This window comes from Pleuronectes platessa, chromosome 11 (assembly GCF_947347685.1).
Source record: "Pleuronectes platessa chromosome 11, fPlePla1.1, whole genome shotgun sequence".
Lineage (NCBI taxonomy): Eukaryota > Metazoa > Chordata > Actinopteri > Pleuronectiformes > Pleuronectidae > Pleuronectes > Pleuronectes platessa.
Window position 1 is genome coordinate 14,480,885 of NC_070636.1, and position 22,920 is coordinate 14,503,804.

Consider the following 22,920-nt stretch of genomic DNA (forward strand, 5'->3'; position numbering starts at 1 on the left):
GAGGCTAGAATTTCTCCCCAGACTCATATAAGGTCACAGTAACATTTGACCTTTTACCGCTGAAATCTTATCAATTAATCTTCGAGTCCAAGTGACAACTGGTCAAAATGTGAGGCAGACTTGAGGTATTATTAAAGGGGCAAATAATGGATTTTGTAAGGTCACAGTGACCTTTGACCTTCATTTCTCAATTGATTTGTGAGTCCAAGTGAATGTTTGTACTAAATTTTAGAGGATTTTTCAAGGTGTTCCTGAGATGTGTTCACAAGGCAGAAAATGGGTTTTGTGAGGACCAGTGACATTGACCACAAAAATCGAAACAGTTAATTCTTGAGTCCAACTCTAAATTTGTACCGCATTTTAAGTAATTCCCTCTGGGCGCTCTTGAAATATTATGTTCGCAAAAGTGAAATACGGCCAACCCAAAAGCATAATGTTTTCCGATTCTGGCTTACGCCATTGCAAAGGCATAAAAACTCAAATGTAACTGTGGTCTTTTCCCTTAAATATTTGAATGAGACACCTGCAGTTTAAATGTACATAAATAAAACACTTTATTTAAACATCAGTACATCTTTGCTCTTGTTCACAAACAAGTTTGATATAATTTAACAATAAATGAATGAAAAGGCTACATGAAGACACAGCATGGCACTTTTCTGAGACAGATTCAGATTGGGGGCGTCACTGTTTCTCACGCTGGTGCAGGAGTAACACTGCACTCCTTTATTCTTTCACGCCATCCCCATCCAGAAGCATGAGTCAGAACCCAAGTGTGATCGAGGCATCAGTGTACACACACACACACACACGCACACACATATATATATATATATCTTTATATATCTACTTAACAAAAATAGAAACTATTTGATCTTGCCAGTAAGATTTGGTCATGCAAAAAGGAAAAAGACATCAACTCATCATAATATTATTATGACTTTGAAACCATTACATGATAGATAAATTATAACTGTACCATCAAACAGCAAACGATTAATACTGTGCAAATACACTTTAGAGCTGTACAAAAATATTTTGTTCCATTCTTGTTATTCTGAATTCACAAACGTTTAAAACAACTATATGAGACATTTAAAAAGTATCAACATCACATCTGGTGAAACAGCAAAAATATACACCTTTCAATTCCCTGTCTTCTTCCTCGACTTTTTGTGCATTTCATTCGTACATTCTACGATAGTGTTTCTGATTTGTCTACAGTACACGTTTAGATTATGGAAAAAAAGAAGCAATGACAATAATGAATTGACGTTTATCATGATGCTGAGCTACGTTTATCATGATGATGAGCTACCTTTTCAAAGTGCAAGAGAGAGCAGGTTGAGTGTGTGTTTCGATTGTTCATGTTTCTGTACCAGAGGAAATCTCACTGAGATAGGAATTCTTTAAGGACTTTGTCTGTTGCGATACAAAAGTGCAGGCACTGTGAGAAATGCGGCGCATCTCTGTCTTCAAGTAAGGTCAGTGTCAATGTTCTTCCCTTCCAACATTTCGTTGTGTTTGGATTCGGCCTTTTACGAAAAGCCCCTCAGGAACTCGTTTAAATCCATTTGGATGTTGGCAGTCTGCGAGGCGGCACAGTCGCTCAGGCTGGTCCCCATCTGGGTGTAGAGGGCTTGGCACAGGTTGGCGGTAGCTGCCCGCACGCTGCGGCCACGAATGGTGCCGCTGTGGGTGGTGGTGCCGAGGAGGTGCCACAGCAAAGGCAGCACTTTCTGCTCCACCATCTGAGGTTTGCGAGGATAGAGCTCTGTCACAATGCCTAGAAATGAAAAAGAAGAAGTGAGACATACAATCCAATAAGACAGTGGAGGTCAGAATGTACTACAGTGAACAGATTACAACTCACATACCTGAAACCTTTTCAATAAGATCCACCTTTGCTTTGCCATTTAAAAATTTAGCCTTGGTGCAGAGAGGCTGAAGGAGAAGTATATTATCTGTCATGGAAACAAGGAACATCACAATATGAAATAAATTCTTTAAATCAAACATGAAAATTCACCTTTAATAAAATAATCTGAAGGCTTGACGTGTTTACCGAGATTTAAGATAAGTGAATCAATGGCTGCAACAGCAGCAGAGTAGATGGCATTGCTTTTGGAGTTGAGGTGATTGTCCACGATTGCAGGGACCAGGATGTTGACCACTTGGGACAAGTTGTCCTTCATCATGAGGATGATTTTCTGCAGTGACTCGAGGGCATGCAGGTTGACTTTACTGTTGGACTCCAGCAGCCGGGCCTTGAAGGCATCAAACAGCTGACGGTAGGGAAATGAAGGATGAACAACAAGAAGGTGAAAGAGACACAGTTATGTTATGAAACAAATAGTATGTTGGTATCTGGAATCTTTGACAAAGGCTTGTACTAACCGGGAATATACTATTGATGACCATGTTGGGGTTGTGCTGGCAGTCGTCCACAAGCTGGTTGATTCCCTTTATCCTCTCTCTGAAGTCTTTTGAACCCAGCAGACCTGAGATCTGCTTGATGTATTCAGTCTTGTCTGCAATACTCTGAGTCTGAGATCTACAGCTATATTGTCTATTAGACTCCCTGTAGAAGAAGCAAAATACATCAAATACATTTTCCCTTATAAACCTAAGGGAAAATAAATAAGGGATGTACCTTTTGAATTTTCTTTTCAATGATAAGTGGGACTCTTTTATCGATTATTATCAATTTACTGACAGGACTAAAATTGTATATAAGGGACGAGTGTCGGACACATTGGAAAAATGGCAACGCGTTTGTTTTACAAGGAGTTAATTGTTAACATCAGCCTAAGCAGGAGTAAATAAGGTTTCATTCAATAGCACACACCTATAGTGCTGTTGTGCTTTCTCTCTCTCACACAAACGCAGGCATGCACGCATCAAGCATTAAGCTGTGCGCTGCTCCCTCAGCCACAATGGACATGCAGTCACTTTGTTGCACATGAGAGTGCGTGCGTACTTTATGGGCAATCATGGTTATCACCTGTCAATAACAGGCAAAGTCTACTCAGTCCTCCACAAACAACTTTTCTACATTTTATTTTTTTCAGAAATAGCAACATGTCCACATGCTGTGGGGTCAGTCTGTGAACTGTGAGACCCACAGAGGAGACTGCCTGCTTGGATGGTGCCAATGTCAAAGGATTTTTTTAAGCGATTAACTGACAGATTGATACTGTCAGTTAACAGTTAATAATGAACATCAAATTAGAAACAATTGTTTTCCATATGAATCAAACTAATTGTGAAAGCTACAGCTCTGCTTAAAAGGCTAAATCAGTGTTTACAGGCACATCTGCTGTACTGCTTGATAGTCACACCCACCTGTTGGTCTGGTTTAGAGGCTTCCTGGTGAGAGACGAGCTTCTCAATGTGCCACTGCCTTGGAGCGAGCGTCTGCACCTTGCTGACTGGGTTTCTTGGGGCATCTCGCCACAACCCTAAAATAACCCACAATCTCTAGGTAAGATGACAGCCTGGCCTTGAGCAATAACATCAATCTTATAAAAACAGAGAAACAAATGGAGCACCTTTGTCTGGAGACTGATGACAGTATCTCTAACGGTTGGCAGGTCATTGGTGGGGATGCATTTCTTCAGGATATTGTCAAAGTCAGGATGGGATGACAGGGTCAGCAACATCCGACGCCCAAAGTACCTGTGTGTTGAACCAGTGTAATCACAACTCGGACACTGACGGCCAATGTTAAGAGATTGTAGTTATGACTTCTGACTCCTCAGCAGTAAAAGAAAGCATGAAACCTACTTTGGATCTAACTACTTTTTCCAAAGTCGTGCAACCTGAGCAATCACAGTGCTGTGTTGTGAAATATATATATATATATATATTTATTAGGGATGCACCGATATGGACATTGTTGGCGGATACCGATGTTTAAAACAACAATCTAGCCGATAGCCGATACTGATATTTGTTTATTTTGCTATTCATTCACACCTTTGTACTAGGAAAATAATTAAATCAGTATTTAAAAAGCACTATTTTAAATTATCTCAGCCCTTTATCACTTTTATCTTTTAATGAGCACAAATTCAATCAGATTTATGAAACAATCTTTAGTTTAACTAAACCTTATTTAAAGGAGAAGTATTATGCCCATTTTACCACAGTTGATATGGTTCCTTGGGGTCTTAATGAAATGTCTGTAACATATTTTGGTCAAAATACCACAAGAATCATTTAAAACAGCACCTTTTTACCCTGTCTAAGACAGCCCTCCTCAGATTGACCTGTTATGCTTATGTTTTGTTATGACTTATGTTCAGTTACGACACCGTGTTAAAGGAGTATTGAGATGTCCTGAGGGTCAGTGAATGGGGTGGGCATGTGACAGTTCTAGACCAATGGGGTGGGGTTGTGTGGGATGACAGGTTCTCATTGGCTGGTTTGTTGGGGGTCAGGGGTGAATGAGGAAGTCAGTGTCGAAGACGGTTGTTGACGTGAGTGTGTCGGAGTAGGAACAAGGAGTGTGACATGTTCGTGTTGACTTTAATAAAGTAACAAATAAGAGAAGAAGTTCCGTGTCGTCTTCGAGGCGGGGACGTTACAATACCAATGAACATCGGCCAATGCCATCGGTGAAAGTCAAGTTTCTTACAGATGCGCCGATGGCAGTAAACAAGGTGAATATCGGCCCCTACCAATGTCGGCCGATACATCGGTGCACCAATAATATATATATATATATACCCAGCACCAGAACAATACAGTACCACCACCATAAACTATGACATGAAAACTCACAGAGCTGAGTCGGCTCTGTCTAAAACGGAGAGTGGTTCAGCATTGTATTATTCAGGGTTTTCTATTATTCTGGTTCAATTCTGGTGGAAATATTCATATTGTGTTTTTCCTACTGTCATCTCTGATGTATTTCTATAATAACTAGGGCTACGTTGTAGCACTGGCGGGCCCGAGCACCCGCACGTTGAAGCCTGTTGCGGTCGGTGGAGAGAGCTATCGATGACCAAGCGCATGTCTCCGGGTTGCATCCATTTTGCACTCTGCGGCAGTAGGTTTGCCAGTAGGTGGCGCCATCACTATTATTACACACAGACATATAGATCTGTTCAAGTAGCCGCTCTGATGTAGCGTGAGCAATTTTGTGTCAATTGGACAATTTTACCACAACGTAATTTTCACACTGATCAGTAGGTGGCGCTATGACCCTGAACTAATGTTTACATATGGAGCTGTTCAGGTCACGATTGTGACCATAGGTCAGAAATTTGGAGCCGGTTGGATAAGGCAGAGTGGATTAACAAAGTACTTCCTGTTTCATGGATAATCAGTAGGTGGCGCTGTGATACTGAGGAAATATTGACACATAAAGCTGTTCAGGCTTGTACTCTAATCATGTGACAGAAATTTGGTAGTGATAGGACAATGAACACTGGAGTTATGACAACATCGTGTCGTTTGGCGAAGGAAAATCCTTCGCCGCACATCAATGTTTACACGGTTTGTGGAAAAGTCACAATTCTGACTATGATCCAATGACTTGACTGAGCTTTTTTGAGCTGTATATCGTAAAGCAGCCAGGAGCAGTTCATCAAAGTATAAAACATGTCACTTCCTGTAGCCACCAGGGGGCGCTGTGATATCAAGTAATAATTTCTGTGTAGATGTCATCAGGCTGGGACTCTTGTCTTACATGTCTGGTTTGGACTCGATTGGACCGTTTATGTCAGAGATACATGCATATCTATCCAAGAGACTTAATTGATTGTTATGAAAAGACACATGCCCAAATCGATTTTTGTACATGTCGGCCAATCGTAGTGCCGGGGCTGCCCGTTAGGGGGCGCTAGTCAGTTATTTTGCCACGCCCATTCCTTAAAACCATATGAATATCTTCAGGGGGGGGGATGTTGTTGCACACATGTTGTTTGAGTGAGATACAACCATGAACACTGAAGTTACAGCAATTTATAATAATGTTAAAAAAAAAAAAAGTTAATCTGAGCAATGCAAGATCACATAATAAAATTTAAACTTTACCTGACTTCCTGTGAGGTGTCTTGTGTGAGTTTTGTGACAGCAGGTAAAATCCTCTCAGTGACATCTTTATTCCCAGAGAGGAGACGGGCAGCACCAGCCTTCTCTACCACATTGGCCAGATGCTGAGCAGTGAATTTTCTCACCACTGCATTGACGTGACTATCGGTGGAGGTAAAATGAATGCAATCAAATATTTGAAATTGTGAGTTAGACTTAATGTACCCACAGGAATATAACAAATATATGCAAACCTGAGTCCTCCAGTGAGTAGAGCGTGGATGCCACGAGAGGGGCTGCAGTGCTGCACCATGCAATCAAGGGCTACATCAATATCTTGCCTGATGAAGGCGTTGGACTCCGCAGCTTTATGCAGTAAAGCCATAACTGTCCCCTCCAGCTCCTGGTCCATCCCCTTCTGCAGGTTGGTGTACAGATTGCCCAGTGTGCACACTGCAAGCCTGGACACGGTTGACCGCAAGTTCTTCACCTGAGGATGATGGAAATCAAGATACAGGCAGTCAAAGCACAGAATATATGCCGCTTAATTAATTAGATGCTGTTGATGAGCAAATGGAGTGATGACATCAGCACAATGAAAGCATGTAAAAATCATGTGGGAATGTTTTCCAACAAGTTATGCTACCTCTTGAATGAGAGAAATGCAGACATCATGAAGCCTGGCCTGGAGTGTGTCTGAGTGGTAGTGGGCAAGAGAGCGCAGGAACATCAGACCCTTAATCTTCTTCTCCCTATAGTTAAAAAAAGGACAAAAGTTAGAAACATAATTTTTATATATTCATAATTCACATATATTGATTTTTGTTGAACTTGATGTAGATACTGTATATAGAGGGATACATCTATAGCTTTAAGATTTTGTTGCATAACAAATATCAAAACATTTGTGATGATGGTGATTTAAAGTTGCATAGTTTCAGATTTTGTAACTATTCTTCATATCTTGAACATATGAAAGATCCCTAGTTTTAATTTATGCTTATGATGGATGGAGTGTTTCTCACCATTCCACAGAATTCAGCAGGTCGAAGCTTTCCGTCAGCGCCAGGTTGGGTTTGGAAAACGTACACAGCTCTGGTGGCTCAGAACTATTTTTCCTGTGGTCCGTGGTGCCGAGGGAATCAAGCTCATCTAATGGCACATCAGACACCACACAACACAGAGAGCCGGAGATTAGGTTTCATGTTACATCTCTATCTGTCTGAAAACATGCTGTATGTGTGGGTGGGTGGCGATGCATTAACGGTAGGTTGTCAAAACAAAGCACTGTGGCACATTAGCCAAAGCAAACATCTTATTCAACCATGCTCTGATGGCTCTGACAGTTAAATTAATTGGCGTACCAGCTTTTTTTCCTGTTTAAGCTCTGGCTGAACTATTTATAAAGCAGTGGAGTACAGCTAAATTGCATGTAAGACCAACAGATTACACATAGCAACATAATCAAAAAAAATTCACATGGATATTAGTTGGTTTATTAAATCAGATGAACTCGACATTAGAGACAGCATGAAGCTGAGATGTTGGCTTTAGAAATCCACCAACCTGTGCTATGTGACAGTGAAGGTCGTGTCCTGCTGAGGCTGGGAGCCCTCCGGAGCCGCGAGAGGCTTTTAGGGTTTGGGGGCACTGTAGGGGGGCTCGGCTGGAGGGGCAGTGTGAAGCCCTTGAGGGGGCTTTTGGGACCCAGTGGGCTGACGGGGCTGCTGGGGCTAAGAGGGGTAGAGAGGTAGTCTTCTTTGTAGGAAGACAGCGTGCTGCCGTTTAAATGCAGATCTACAACACAGAGGATCAAAATGTCATGTTTAGGGCTGCAAACAACTAAAACCATATTCTCGGCCTATGTTATTATATGAATATAAAATTTTAATGTTTACACTATTATCTGACAATTTAATATATAGACCGACAAAAAGCTTAAAAGTGAATAAAAGTACACTTACATGCATTTTAAAGCAACCAAGAAATGATTACTTATGTGAGGAGCAAAATATTACTTTGAAAAGCTTCTTTTTACTATCTGAAAATCTAAACCCGTTTTTGGAACTCAAATAAATTGATCAAATATAGAAAGGCACTTGAATCACCTGCACCTTTTATTGTGATAATGAACTACAATGTAGTTTCCTGATACCTCTCAGGCCTTTATGTGTCTTGTTCAATCTTCACTACTGGATTAGTTACTGTGATGAAGGCCAGTGAACCACAGGGCACCAAACTAACTTTTTACATTGGTTGCGCCAAATCTTTTCATTTTTTATCCTGAGCCAGCGGCGCTAATCATTTCCTGTTAGCAGTCTGCGATGGAAATACAGTATTCACACATTTTTTGTCCCAATGGTTTATCATTTCCTCCCTTGATCACCGCCTCTTCTCTCATCTCTGCTTCACTGTCCGCGTGTCAGTGTGTGAGTGAGTGGGGGCGGGATTGTTTGTGTCCTTTTTTCGTTTCAAAATTTATCCAATAATCCAATTTCTGAAAAATTGCATATTGTTGGTAATGTTTTCAGAGTTTCTATCACCTTTGATGATTAATGGTCTGTTCTCCTCAGTTGGTGAGTCAGACAACATCTGTCTGACACGGTGGCGAATCTTCTCTTGTGTGCTGTTCCCCTGACCACACTGCCACTCCTGCTGATTAAGCTGCATCCTGTCCCGGCTGAAGCCTGCGTTTATCACCTTCTCCTGAACATACATCCATTAAAAAATAATTAAATAATAAAAAAATAAAACACACACACACACAAGGTGTTACTTTGGTAACAGGACCCTTTACATGGCGTACTATGACAAAAGTACAACTAACCTTAAATTCATCAGGAAGTGGCCTGTCATCACTATCCATCTGATTGTCATACAGAGTGTGGTTGTAGACACCAGCTGAGGGATAAGTGGGGGGTTTGGCCATAGATTCACCCTGCTCAAGTGACAAGACGACTCCTGGGCGGCAGGCAGATAAGAGATAAGTGCAGGTAATTGAAATATATGACCAGAATAATGTACATGACTTAAAGTCTAAATAAGATTATCAGTTATAAGATCTAAAATACTTTTTAGGGTCATAAAATTGGGACCATAAAAACTGGACGTCATCCCTTTGAGTCTGTTGTAAAACAGCACTAATGTACAACACCAAATCATTAAGAAAGCAGAATACTGGACAGATGAACAATGATTTATGGCCTTTACACACTGACCTTTTCCAACGACTCCTTCAGGCATGTCTTTGCCTGGTGAGTGTCTGCTACTGCAATGGTTCTGTGACCCTAAAGATTAATGCAGAGCATTTTTGAATTAATTATGCAAGCACACTAAACATTAGCATGTAAATCCATTTTCAACAATAGCTGACCTTTTGTAGGCTCCAGACCCCTAACTGCTTCACGAAAGTCAGGTTTGACCAAAGGAGGGGACGTGCCTGTTGTCTCCATCTCAGTTTGGATTTTCCCATTGGAATAAGTCACTCTCTGCCCAACAACACCCACCTCAGATGACAGTTCATTTCTTAATCCTTGAAAAAGCAAAAGACAAAAGTTGTTTCAACCCAATTTAACGAAGTGGGGAAAACACTTCTTTATCCCTTTTATACCTTGAAGGCTGCTGAAGTACATGGACTTCAGTTGGGCAGAAGGCACTCTTGCGATGCGAGGTTTAATTCCTGTAGAGTTTTCAGGACTGTTGACAGATGCGACAAGTGATAAATTATGGTGCAACTTCCCAACACTGCCATCACACAACAACAGATAAGTACCAGTTTATTCCATTTCAACTGTCAACAGGCTTCTGAGAGGTTTAAAGTCTTTCAAATTAATGATTTAGTCTATTGGAGAAACCTACCGTAGTATCATGATCTTCAGTTATTCTATATCAAGTATGAGCTTACTCAAAGCTAAAATTATTATATATTATCCAAGATCCCAACATTAACAAAATGCATCAAATGCAGGTCTTTTACCTGGTTTTGAAGCCATTCGCCACTAAGCTCAGAGTTGAGAGACCACTTTCACTGGCTGAGCTGGTAAGCTTTGGAGAGGTGTGTGATAATGAATCCAGATCTAATCTCACAGCAGAGTCAGGGCTGCCTGGATCTGGACTGCTAAGGCTCACTTTGGCCCTCTTCTTGGCTGCACTATTGTGCAATGAGCGCAGAGAGTTCTGCATCTGTGAGGAACACACAAATCAGCACATATGAACATGGAAAGGAAAAACGGTTGGAGCCAAGCTTCAACCCCTGAACAAGCAAACAGTGTCCTCATGTACTGGAATAAGGGTCCATAAATAGACAATATCCTGACCTCCTGCTTGTCCAGAGGATCATCTTCTTGAGGATCCTGCACTGCACTGAAATCATCGGGGTCCAGTTGAAGGCTGTTTTCTAGATGTTGGTTCTGAGGGCTGCTTGGAGCATTGTACCTCTGGCCGTTATGAGACTGGGCCTGCTCTCCTGGAGGGACTACTGGTGAGATAGAGAGGGTTGCCCTGGTGCTGCTCAGAGCCCGGCGGAAAGATGAAGTGGAAGAGGAACTCATTAGGGTGGCACGGAGAGGCCTGGGAGAGCATCTGCTGGAGAGGTCTCCTGGAGGGGAAGGACAGGGAGGAAAGACAAAAAGATTATAAAAGAAAGAGGTCACGACATTTTCACATATAGCACAAAACTTATCCAGGGTTCCCACGCTTGCCTTGAAAAAAAATTCCATGCTACTTCCTGATTTTCCAGGTACCATATTAAGTGATGATCTATAGGCCCCTGAAGCTTTCCGCCCCCATCCGCGCCCCCTTCCTCACACACAGACAACCCCCTAGGACACCTGACTACAGTGTTGCCAACTTGGCGACTTTGTCGCTAAATCTGGGGACTTTCCAGATCCTCATGGCGACTTTTTTTGTTAAAATCTACTAGCGACAAATCTAGCGACTTTTTCCGGTGATATTGGAGACTTTCTGGTGTTTTGGAGACTGACGTGAAAGCACGTATCGTTCTGCAGTGACTGTCCTCAACGAGCAGCTGCCGTGAGCCCCTCCGCCGTCACAACGCACTCACAGGCGGTCAGTCTCCCAGTAGCCTTGCGCAGCAGTCCCAGCTGCAGTCAGAGCAGAGAGGAGACCCACACTCCGCGTTCTCCAGACTGCAAATGAATCGCGCTTACAGAGCGGGATGTAAGTGTCAATGTATCTTCACTGTCACTGGAAAACATGGATCATTGAGTTCAGTCTCTTCATCGATGCAGAGTCCACATCGCGATGCATCTACCAGAGTGTCTCTTTTGGATAATTTTGCTGGTCCCAAGCCCGGATAAAGGAGGCTTGGATGTAGAGCTCGCAATTCCACCCCACTTAACAGCCTTTTGATTAAATTTGATATTCTAACATTTAACAATACAGGACAAAATTGATTTACATATATGGGTCTAGATACAGCATTAAGTCATGACGTTATTTTGAGAAGTGATGGCCTATTTCAATGGCAAGATAAAAAATAAAAAAACAAGAATCAACAGAAGACAACGGAAGCGTATTGCATTCAAAAAACAGTTTGTTTGAAATAGGAAATACGTGAATGAAATACGCTTCCGTAGAAGAAAGCTCATTTTTAGTTCAAACATATTTAGGCTTTTTTTCCCTCACTTTTTTACGATTATGCAAATTAGGCTATGACGTCATTTAGCGACTTCTAGCGACTTTTAGGACAGCCAATAGCTACTTTCCTTACTGAGGAGTTGGCAACACTGCCTGAGTACTTACTTGATTTAAAAGATGTGACAGTCAAGTCTACATTGTAAATGCTTTTGAGATTATGAGTCTTACGTAGAAGGGCTGTAGTATGCCTACTCTTACTCTGTAAAAGCTTTTGTAAATCAAACTAATGAACCTAAAAGGGAAAACATAAGGCTGGTTCCCCTGTGGTTCCTCAGTACAGCAACCTCACTAGTAAGCTTAGCTTAACAGTATAGATGTATAGAATCAGTCTGGTCATGATCAATGATTTTTCAAAAATGTCTCACCCCAAATGTTCCTATTTAGTAGTATCATTTTTTTTAAAGAAAAAAACGAAAAATCACAAAATAGCTAAAAGTAGATATAAGATTGAATGTTAAAAAATGTATCAAGACTAGACTGGTCAAGTCAACTAGTATAGAAGTAATGTCACAGCCTAATGTGAAAATGTATTGGTAGTTAGCTAGCAATGCAAGCTAACTACCAATACCAACTACGAAGATTGCACTGCATGTGCTTGCTAACCATCATTAATGAATCCAAATTCAAAACAAAATCCCCTAAATGTGGTCAATAACACGGTTTTAGGAAAAGTCAATGAGTGAGATACAGATGGGGATCAAACATAGTTCTAGTATTTTAAAAGCAAGGTAAAAATTACCTAAACAATTATAGTGTAAGCTGCTAGCTAGCAAGTTGCAGTTAGCTAGTTAGGAAGATTGCACTGCTTACTAACTAACGTTGATAAACCCAGGTTTACCACACAGTTACAACACAGCTACTTACATTTTGAGGATAAACTTGCATAAGAAGTTTCACTGTAGATGTCAAGGCTTTCGTGTTGGCTGGAAATGCATGTATTTGACCCTTCTATTGAGATTGCGAGTAATGTTTCTCGGTTATTATTCCCGAAGTCCACCAATCCGAAACTATACTTTTAAAGTCCATATCACCAGGTTTCCTGCATCGAATTCCAACATCAAATATACCAGATAGGATGCCAAGAGCATGTTCTACAACATGGGATCATCCATTTCTATCTACAGTGAAAAGCTGTTCACATGTAAAGGGTTTTTATAAATTCATCTTAATTCTGTGCTCAATAGTTTAACTATATTACTATTTTACACATCGATAACATTTTCCAGGACAACTGTTTCAATTTCAATGTGAGTGTTAACTTTTGCTCAGTTTCCATGACTTTTCCAAACCTGGAAAATGAACAAATAAATTCCATGTTTTCCATGGTTTCCAGGTACCGTGGGAACCCTGTTATCAACTTAAATCTATTCTACAAATTTACCCTTTGCTGTGCCTGCTGTGTCACTCCAGGGGCTGGTGTCTCGCTGGTGAGGGCTGCTCTCCCTCTTGTTGGGCCAGGTGTTGGACATAGACAGGGCGGTACCTCCATGGCGACGGGACAGTGTTGGGGTAAGCATGCCTCCTGGGAGTGTAGCCAGTGGGTAGGAGGGCAGTAGGAACGAGCCAGATGTGGTGGGGTTAGAGGGAAGGGAAACTGTGCGCTCAACACTGGGGTTCCTCTGGAGCATGCGCCCTTTGGGTGCCACTATGAGACAGGTGATCACACATCAGGAACATTGAAAAACTGGGTGTATTGGTGGGCAGTAAGGTAGAGATATGGTTGATGCCTGGCTAAAGATTAAAAACCTTCAAACTTTTAATTGTGACTGGAGCTCTTAGTGCAACTTAAAGTTCTTACCAACATCTGGGTCACAGAATTTGGTGGTTTTAAAGATGTCAGGTTCCAGGTTGAGGCTTCCACTTCTTCTGAGGCGACCAGGAGGCCCCATACTTCTGGAGTCGTTTTGCTTCTGTGGAGTTGCAGAAGCTAGATGGGAAGTATATTTTTCCATTTTGATTACAAACGTCTTATAAAATACTTTATCATGATAAACATGGCAGCAACAAAGTCCTTTGTAAGATGTTATAGACACAGTAAGTAAGTAAGTTTAGATAAAACTTACACAAACAGTTTAAATTAATTATTACATTGAACTGCATTGGTAACTACTTCTTGCTCACTTTGCAGCCAAAGAAGCTCAATATATATTTTAAGCCCAGTCTTGCCTGTGATCACAGTAACACAGGGTACAGAAAACAACACTACAGTGAAATATTCTAGAAAAATACTACAATGGTAGTCTCCTTTTTAGGATTAGCACAAGCATGTGTCCAGATTACACAAGATATAGTAGGAGTAGTGAGTCTTATCCCTTTTTCGTCTTGTAGTTGACATCAAGCAGCCAATGATTCAAATAGATACAATCCAATTTAAAATCTGATGTGAGAAACAAATTACTAAACAGTCAAAAATGTATTTTCTCTTACTGAAAATACTATACAAATTATTTTCTTTACATCACTGAGTTTCTTCTTTTTAATTCTCTTGCAGACACTGAGGAGGAGTCAGTTAGGGACAGCTGCAGGCAGGTCATCTTTAACATGACTGCATTAATAGCCTGCTACAAAGCCTTGCTAAAGTTACAACAGCAGTAATGCTTCACATTTTCTATGCAAGATTCTCTGATTCTCTACTAAATTCCAGGGATGAAATGGTTACCAGTTACCCAGTATATTATGGTAAAATTCTTGACGATACATAGAACCGTTTCAATCTACAATTACTGTGTTTAACTGTAACAGCATGAGCTAGTGCTCTGGCTATGGCTAGCATCCACTGTCACCAAATTATGTACGTTTAACAAACGCTGATATTTTGCACTGACCCTAAGGCATTTAGGGTCGAAGTCTGCACTAATCATAACAAGTTGTCAATCTTCTCTGCTCTATTCCGTTTTATGTTCTCCTTTATGTCGTCAACAGCTCAAATCAAATGTATTTACATATGGTTGGGCTGTTCTTATACGCTGATACATTATTCATAATGGATGCTTTTATATGCACATTTGATTTACTTATTGTAAAACAAAAAGCTTCTTTAGGAAGCTAAAGCTTCTTCTTAAATGTTAATGTAGCACATTTGAAATGGTGTTATACGGTGCTAAAATATTTATATTGATACTAAATCTTAATATTACTTAAATTTGCCTATAAAGCACTTTAACGTTTTCAACACATATGAACAATATTGCAATAATACTGATAACCGAGGTAATTTGGTCAATATAATCATGATAAAAGATTTTCGCACTCATTAAATGTTGGTTAATAGTAAAATGTTTTTACAACATTCATATCCTAGAAAAACATCCATTTAAGCATTAAATAGTGGAAACTATTGGGTCCTGTAAATCTGCTCATTTAACACATACAAAGTGATAATTAGATGACTAAACCACTGACAACAGTGTCTTGGCTTCTTGTGAGACTGCTGTGACACTTATCTGCTTTACAACTGTGCTCAACGCAGGGCATCTGGTGACATGTGGCGTGGTGACTCCAATGACTCAGCATGCCAATCCAATTTACAGCCGCTCTAATTCGAGTCCAGCTGAATTTGACCGGGACATCCATTCAACTGTAGTCGTCAACTTATCTGGAAATAATGTGGGTGTCAGGTTGAGATGAGCAAACGTTGGCACTTACTAAAACTGGGTATGTAGGTCTCTGGACTCAGTCTCCTGGACAGGGGAAGGAAATCCTTGCTAACCACCTAAACGCGCATGGGCAGAAAATTATTTATTTTAATAGCAACAATAGAGGATAAAAGTTCAGTATCACAACTATTAACCATAACAAGAACTTCAGTGTAATTCCATCCAATGACCTGAACAAAGGGATGCAACAGATATTTAGCCAGCTCAGACATGAGACACTGGCCTTTGAGTGGATCTTAACTTAATGTACATGATGTTTACTGTTCATATTTTAGTTTTTCTATCATCTTACAGTGGTCAGAGATAAATTAATGAAACACAAAAAGCGAGAGAGGGTCATAATAGATTTTACAGCCCCCTCCCTCTACAATCACAAACACTCACTGCAGACCACTTGGTGTGATTGCAATCAACACCAGAGCAGTAAGTAAGGCATGTTTTACAAGCAATAAGGCTGAGGTGTTGCCAATTATGTTTGACGTTCCTTTCAGTAAGAGCACTGTGTGATTATGAGGTTGCTGGGATACGAGACGCTGCAGTAAACAGAACGTATTTCAAATTGAGGTTCCAAGCAGGATGATAGCTTCCAGAACCAATATGGTCAATTAACAGCTCTCCTAACAAAGCAACTTGATTGTTTATTATTAGAATAAACAAATCATTTGTGTTTGTAAGGTAAGAACATGTGACGCAGTATGCGTTCTGCATTTATTCGTGGGAAGCTGACTTTTCAAGACAATACACATCTTTGCAGGGACAGTGTCATTTTGCAGGGAATTGAGTCACCTACTGCATTTCTTCTGCAAATAACATCAGTGTTCCTTGAGTTCACCCATCTATACCTCTCTCTGTATACATATCTGCTTATAAAGAATTAAGAACCACATATTCAGTAACAACTGTTGAAGGTATACCCCATCTCTCACTCAGCATTGGCTGGGATTGGCTCTAGCCCCCCTGTGACAACTTATAAATAGTTATTCAGTGATACAGTTTAGCCTATTGTTACCCTGCCAACACATGAAAAGAAGCCAGGCATTGAGCATAATGGAGAATATGTCCCAATGGAAATGTGTATTTAATAATATTATGATGTTATATACAGTGAGCGATGGTTGAAGCAATATGGTATACATAGATATGGAAGATTTAACTGTGTTCCTCTCAGCTGCACCCTCTCCATTTTGCATTATGAGAGATTCCCCTAAACTGTCTCTAAGGACAGCTACACCTCTACGATATTTTTAGTCTCTTTGGACCGGTGCCTTTGGTTGTGACTCAGCTTGTTTGAACAACAAGGTGAAAGGCATAAATTATGGGAGAAACTAGAAGGATAACAGATTTTTTACGGTGAATAATTTCTAAAATGGAGGCAGAGAAATCTAGTGCACAACTAATACCTACTCCTATGCTCCTTGCAATGTCTGCATCCCCATCACAAGATCAGGGGCAAATAAATATAACCAACTGGCCACTGAGATGCCTGAGATTTACACTCTAAATGCTTTGGATGTCGAGGAGTATTTTTAGAAGTCAATTCAATAAAAGAGGTGAACACTGCTTCCTGTGTCAAAAGCTGATTCATTAATATCAAACACTGAACACGAAATTAGTAGAAGCATATGCTAAGTCAGGGAAGGTTAATTATAACAACAGATAAGTAAGAATATGGGAGGTTGACAGGATGAAAGACCCCACCTGTTCTGAGCATGTTCGATTTGGTGAATTGCATTGCTGGTGATTCTCAGTGGATGAGAAGCTCGACATCTCCCAGGGTAGTTTGTTTTTCCCTTTGCCCGCGCTGACAATCCTCCTTTGGAATGGAAGGTCATCAGTAAGGGAGCCTAAGCTGCCGTAGCCATACAATCGGTTACAGTCTGTTTCGGTTCGGTGGCTCCCTGCACTGCTGATGCGCCCTCTGTTCATCACCCAGTCCATATCAGCTCCAGAACCGTACTGCAGTGAGCACCTCTGTCCTGGTTTGGGCACAACTAAGCCATACTCCACTATTCCGTCTGAGGAGAGTTTAGGGAGGACACGCCTTGCTCGTCTTGCCTGTACAGCTGCCATTAAACCCTCTGCATCATCGTTCAGCTCAACCATGTCCACAGCTTTCATCAGAGTCTGCTTTTTCCCGGTGTCAAGGCAGTAGTCAAAAACAGCAAACAGCTCTAGGGCAGCATGGCGGACTTTCTTCTTGCTGTCTGCCAGATATGGTGCAACCTCATTACAAAGCTTAGGGATGTTGAAATCTCTCCTAGGATGAGTAAGCATAGCTGCCATAATGATGTTAAGGACATCTTCCCTAATCCTTGAATTCTTGTGCTTCAAGTTGCTGACAAGAAGATTTAACACTTGTTGCGGCGCAACAGTTTCCATCAGCCTTTGAAACGCATTCATGTATTCACTCCTGGTGATGGTGCGAGCATCCCCGAGGGCCTTGAAGGCCACCAAGAGTAACAGTTTGAAATATTTCTCTACACTCGTGCCTAGCCTCTGAATGAGAATGTTTAAAACCTGTAAGGTACCATACAGCACTTTGAAATTACTGTCATCCAGGAGTCGAGGGAGAAAATTTATGAAGTCCTCAATGCTCGCAGAGGGGATTGACTTGATGTCCACCCCTGAGAGGACGCGTTTAAGTTCTTCCACGCCATCTGTGCGGTTTAGGTAATTCTTTGGATCCAGAAGCTGCTTGTGTAACTCCTGGGAGATCAATCCAGGGATCATTATTGATGGTGTGATGGATGTGGTCAAAACTGAGAATACTAAGATGAAAGACAACTCTGCAAGGACAATACTTTTCCTCTTCTTTAGTCGGAGTGGTTGGTGATGGAAAACCACTCTGCTGTTTGTCAACCTGTGGATGTAAAACACAGTAAGGGAAAGCTGAAATCATGGCAACGGTTACTCCTAGAGGCACTTCCTGTGTCAACAGAAGCTGTCATACTATTTGGAGGCAACTGCCTTTGTTGCCTAACTGTTGGAGGCAGATGCCTTTGAAGCAACACTGTTTGGAAGCAGATGCCAAACAGTGTGACAACCAAGGCATCTAGCTGCCTTTTTTGGCACTGTTTGGAGGCAGCTGTCACAGTTGCCACAAGTGTTTGGGGACACTGTTTGAGAGCAACTAAAGCTGTTTGCAATTTATGCAATGAGATATACTGGTTTATGATGGTTTATTGGATAGTTTGTTAGCTCTCTGGGGGTTTGACTCAAAATGAATCAAGCTCCAGAGCTATCAGATCCATAAGCATGATCTTGGTGTCTATGGACAGGTAAGAACTCAAAGATTGTATTCATCAGTTACAGTGTGACTAATGTACAAACATGAATTCATGGCAAATGATAGATTAATAACAGCTTCTCACCATCATCATTTCAGACAGAAGAGTAAAGTCAGAGCAAATTTGAGTATTTTTATGCATCTCATTGAAAAGAAAGCAGGGTTCAAGTTTTAGTCATTAAGCATCATGTTCCATTGACATAACTGCCAAGTCCTACCACATTAAAATATGTGCAATAGGCTACATAAATATACATATGTAAATACCGTAATGTACAGACTGTGATGCAGTGAAGTGTCCACTTGTCACTTTTTGCACATTGTTACAGTGCAAAGTTATAACGATGTCCTTAAATGTAATGTACAGAAATGCATGTAATATAGCCTTCATGTATCCAAGAGTGATATCATTTTATTTTTTAATGGAGTTGAAAAAAATATTACTAAGCAATATGAGGACACAATACTACAGAGGGGAAAAAAACATCTTTATCTTGTTCTCCCTGATCTTTAGGGAAACCTAGGTATCCCAAGCACTCATCTACATTATGTGCCGACTAGTCAACTGCTTTTTCCATGGAGACTGGATTTCTTTGGCACTGACTAAAATGTTATGATGTTATTTGCTCTGTGTCACTGTTAAGAGTCTGGAGGGTGGCACAGGCACAGCTTATGAATGATCAGTAAACTAAAATAAAATAATTAACGTGGCATGGACCCATAAAATGCGCAAAAAATATTGTTAATGTTTAACTAAACCCTTAAAACATTTTAATCAGATAAAAACCTATATATTTAGTAGAGAAAATATTGATTTGGGAATTCGGCCGTATTAAAATATAGTATATATGAGCACAGAAAGTAGAAAAGAATAAAGCAGATGTGAAGGGATGACACCATAGCTTTACGCAGCGACTCAACCATCCATTCCCGAGACAATAATAATTGATAATAATAATAAAAAGTGAACGATCACGAACTAGTCCAAATCTCCCTGAGTAAGGCACAAACAGCGGTAGTTGCTCTCAGACAGTGTTGCAGCAAAGGCAGCTGCCTCCAAACAAAGGTGGGAGCTGCCGCGGCAGGTGCCATAATGCAGCCTGGCAGCAGTGGGATTTCAAGTTTCAGTTCAATGACACAAAGCACAGGCGACACATTTAAAGCATTTAAGCAGAATCGGTAAAAAAAAAAAAAAAAAAACATGACAAAGAAATAAGCCACATAAACGAGCATGTTTCACAACACGAGTGAAGTGAAGAGAAATACAGATCAATTATTCGTGGTGCTCAGAACAGTAACACGCTGATAAACATTCATAAACTAGGTATAGATCTCAGGGAATAAGTCACTAACAGCGGTAGTTGTCTTTAGACAGGGGGGCAGCAAAGGTGACACTGACACCTTTGTGTCAGTGTCACCTTTGCTTTGGAACTGCCTATTCTGACCATTTTAAGTGGGATTGGGAACTTGCTCCACCACCACATCCTGATCGATCCCCACAGCAGTGAATGGACACAACCACTTGTGGCTGTCGGCGGTTATCAGCACACCGATGGAGATCACCATCACTGCTGTACGTTACACGACTCCCTGCTGTCGTAGTTAATATAAAAAGTGTCGTCAGGTATACGACACCTAACAATGTCTTCAATTAGCTTCTTAACGACAAGTTACCGCTAAGCAGCCTCATTAGTTAGCTAGCAACTAGAAACATTTGCTAAGTACAACAGCGGTGAAGCGGTGCTAAGCTAACTCCGCTAATTGCGTTGTAGTGTTCGGTGCTGACGGACTGAGCTAGCAAAGTTAGAAAAACAGAGAGAACACAGACCCCGCATTTCTCTCGGTCCTCTACGTCGACGCTCGAGGAGACTACACGCTACGTCGTCCGAATGCCCATGTCGTACTGCGGCCGCTACGGCTGTTCCCCGGGTGAGGACATGTTTCCCCTCCGGTTGCTGGAGCTGGTGAACGGACTGAGGGGTACACACATGTACGCGCATAGAGACACGAGCACACACCGAGGCAGCAAAATGGCGAATGCACGTCGCAAACTGAGCGCTTCCATGGTGACGCGAGCTCCAGGCTCCTCCAGGCGGCATCACCGTCACACAGCTGCGGGAGGAGAGTGAATTACTTAAAGGCTTGTACGACTTCCTTGAAGGGGGTCAGCAGGGACCCTCAAAGTATGAAATCAGTCCACGGACTTTTTCACTTGGTCCATTCCAAGAAATATTTAATTGAAACGGCTCTTTTCATACTTCCGGCCGAGTAGGACCTACACTCTTCTCTGAGCCCAACCCAGCTGGGACCAGTCCAGCCTCAGAACTCCCCCCTTATCTTTTGGAAGAATTCCACAGTGTTGTCCTACTTTTGCCTCAAAGGCTGTCATCCTCCTTTTCATCGGATGTTTTGCAGATAAGAAATCTACTATGTATGGGATAGTTAATGTCAGTTTAATCCGAAATATTTGTAAATCTATATTTTACGGGGGGACTTTTAGAATGTAAGAAGCATGTGACCACATTTATAAAGAATTTCATCTGATAATCAATGAATTAATTTAAATCTAGAGCTCTAATTGAGATCTAAAAAAGTAAATACCTGAAGGCAAAGAAGAGGCACTGCACAGCAAAGACAGTCAGAACAGGGCCAACAACGTGTAAGATAAACAAAATTTATTTTTTATTATTATTAAATTTTCGACATTTAGATCAGACCACCATTTCTTTTCTGTAATAAAGTATGTTTTCTACTGAATACAAGTATCTCAAATGTTTCATTTCATCAAGTGAAGTTACCATAAATAATAATCAGTTTATAGGCTTTTTTTTATCAGTTTATTTTTCTGTTTTAATGCATTTTAAAATACATTTTATGTCCTTTTCTTTTAAACATAATTTAACCTCTTATGTTTTATAAAATCTCTCTTATATGAAATACATTTGAATTTTGTTTTGTTTTGTATCTATTTTGTATGTGTAAAGCACTTTGAGCTGCATTTTTGTATGAAAAGTTCTTTACAAATTAAGTTGAATTATTAATTTTGAAATAATTACTCACTTACCACTGAAGCCTGAGCCTCAAAGGCCAATAGTCAGCCCGATAAATGTTGCGTGCATTTTGCAGAGATTCAAGCACACAGTTTCCATGCCAGGATGCTCTGTCATGCAGTTTGTGGGGGACTGAAGCTGCTTCATTCTCCTAAGAACCTGATTGCAGAAAAAATAGGAAACTTGGGTACCACAACGTAAAGACTAGAGTAAAAAAGGTTACAGTAAAGGTTACTATTATTATTATTATTTGAGAATCTACTGTGTGTGTCTCCCTACAGCACATTCTCTCTTTCTGTTGTCATCATGGCATCATTACTACAGCTGCACCTGGAGAGGAAAGAGGACTGTAAACCTGGTCTTCTACAGCTGTATCCAAACATAATAATGTGACTCTCAGCTGTGGTCGTCTCCATTTGTGTTTACCGGAGAGGTCTTCAATGCTCCAGAATGAGACCAGTGATAACTTTAATCTTGATGATGTTGTCCTACACTTGACATTTATATTTATATCACTATTGCACTTCTGTCCGTCCTGGGAGAGGGATCCCTCACATGTGTCTCTCTCTGAGGTTTCTACATATTTTTACCTGTTAAAGGTTTTTTTAGTAGTTTTTTCTTACTCTTGCTGAGGGTTAAGGACAGAGGATGTCACCCCATCTTTAATATGGGGTAACATCCTCTGTCCCTATGAGACGAATTGTGATTTGTGAATATGGGCTATATAAATAAAATGTGATTGATTGATTGATAGGCCTGGTCGCATATCACTCAAAGAGGGCCTCATAAATACTTAACGAAGCAAGAGTTTTTTCGACTTTAAACCACTGCTATATCATCTTAGGGGTACCAATACCTAAGTTCATAAAAAAAAATGTAAATGAAAAAATTCCAATCTTTGTTATTGTTTCAGAAAATGTTAATTAAATACATTTAACATTTTACTCCACTGCTTAGCATCTAGAGTAATTGCTACGTTTGCAAAATATATTTATTAAAGCAGGACATGTTACATTTAAATATTTTATGTTAATATTTCCAATTTGTACTGTAGAATTAATATTCAAATTTTGTTCAATATAATAATACAACACGATAAAACCTATCATATAAATCGTATTATATGTAACACCTTCATTCATATTTATATTGTATATGATATCATAACATTATAAATTATTCATATTTGATAAATAATGTTAATACATTTATAACTACTGATATATAATAT

The 22,920-nt window shown here is 40.5% G+C and overlaps 1 protein-coding gene across 2 annotated transcripts; it reads right to left on the reverse strand.

Moving 5' to 3' along the window:
• Positions 1 to 529: 529 nt before the first annotated feature.
• LOC128450506 (TOG array regulator of axonemal microtubules protein 1) lies at positions 530 to 21,722 on the reverse strand. Of its 2 annotated transcripts, none has more exons than XM_053434002.1 (23): positions 21,704 to 21,722; positions 17,052 to 18,213; positions 15,343 to 15,409; positions 13,496 to 13,624; positions 13,079 to 13,342; positions 10,356 to 10,636; positions 10,016 to 10,221; positions 9,650 to 9,735; positions 9,413 to 9,571; positions 9,258 to 9,326; positions 8,867 to 9,000; positions 8,583 to 8,745; positions 7,606 to 7,836; positions 7,065 to 7,191; positions 6,686 to 6,791; positions 6,294 to 6,529; positions 6,043 to 6,201; positions 3,552 to 3,678; positions 3,346 to 3,461; positions 2,398 to 2,581; positions 2,066 to 2,285; positions 1,878 to 1,964; positions 530 to 1,786 (listed from the first exon to the last, which is right to left on the reverse strand). In XM_053434002.1, exons 2-23 carry the CDS (start codon positions 18,081 to 18,083, stop codon positions 1,539 to 1,541), a joined length of 4,431 nt encoding a protein of 1,476 aa, XP_053289977.1. In that variant the 5' UTR covers positions 18,084 to 18,213; positions 21,704 to 21,722; the 3' UTR covers positions 530 to 1,538. The 2 variants fall into 2 exon arrangements, with proteins under 2 accessions (XP_053289977.1, XP_053289976.1); XM_053434001.1 differs by lacking the exon at positions 21,704 to 21,722 and adding an exon at positions 20,468 to 20,615.
• Between the last annotated feature and the right edge of the window lie 1,198 nt (positions 21,723 to 22,920).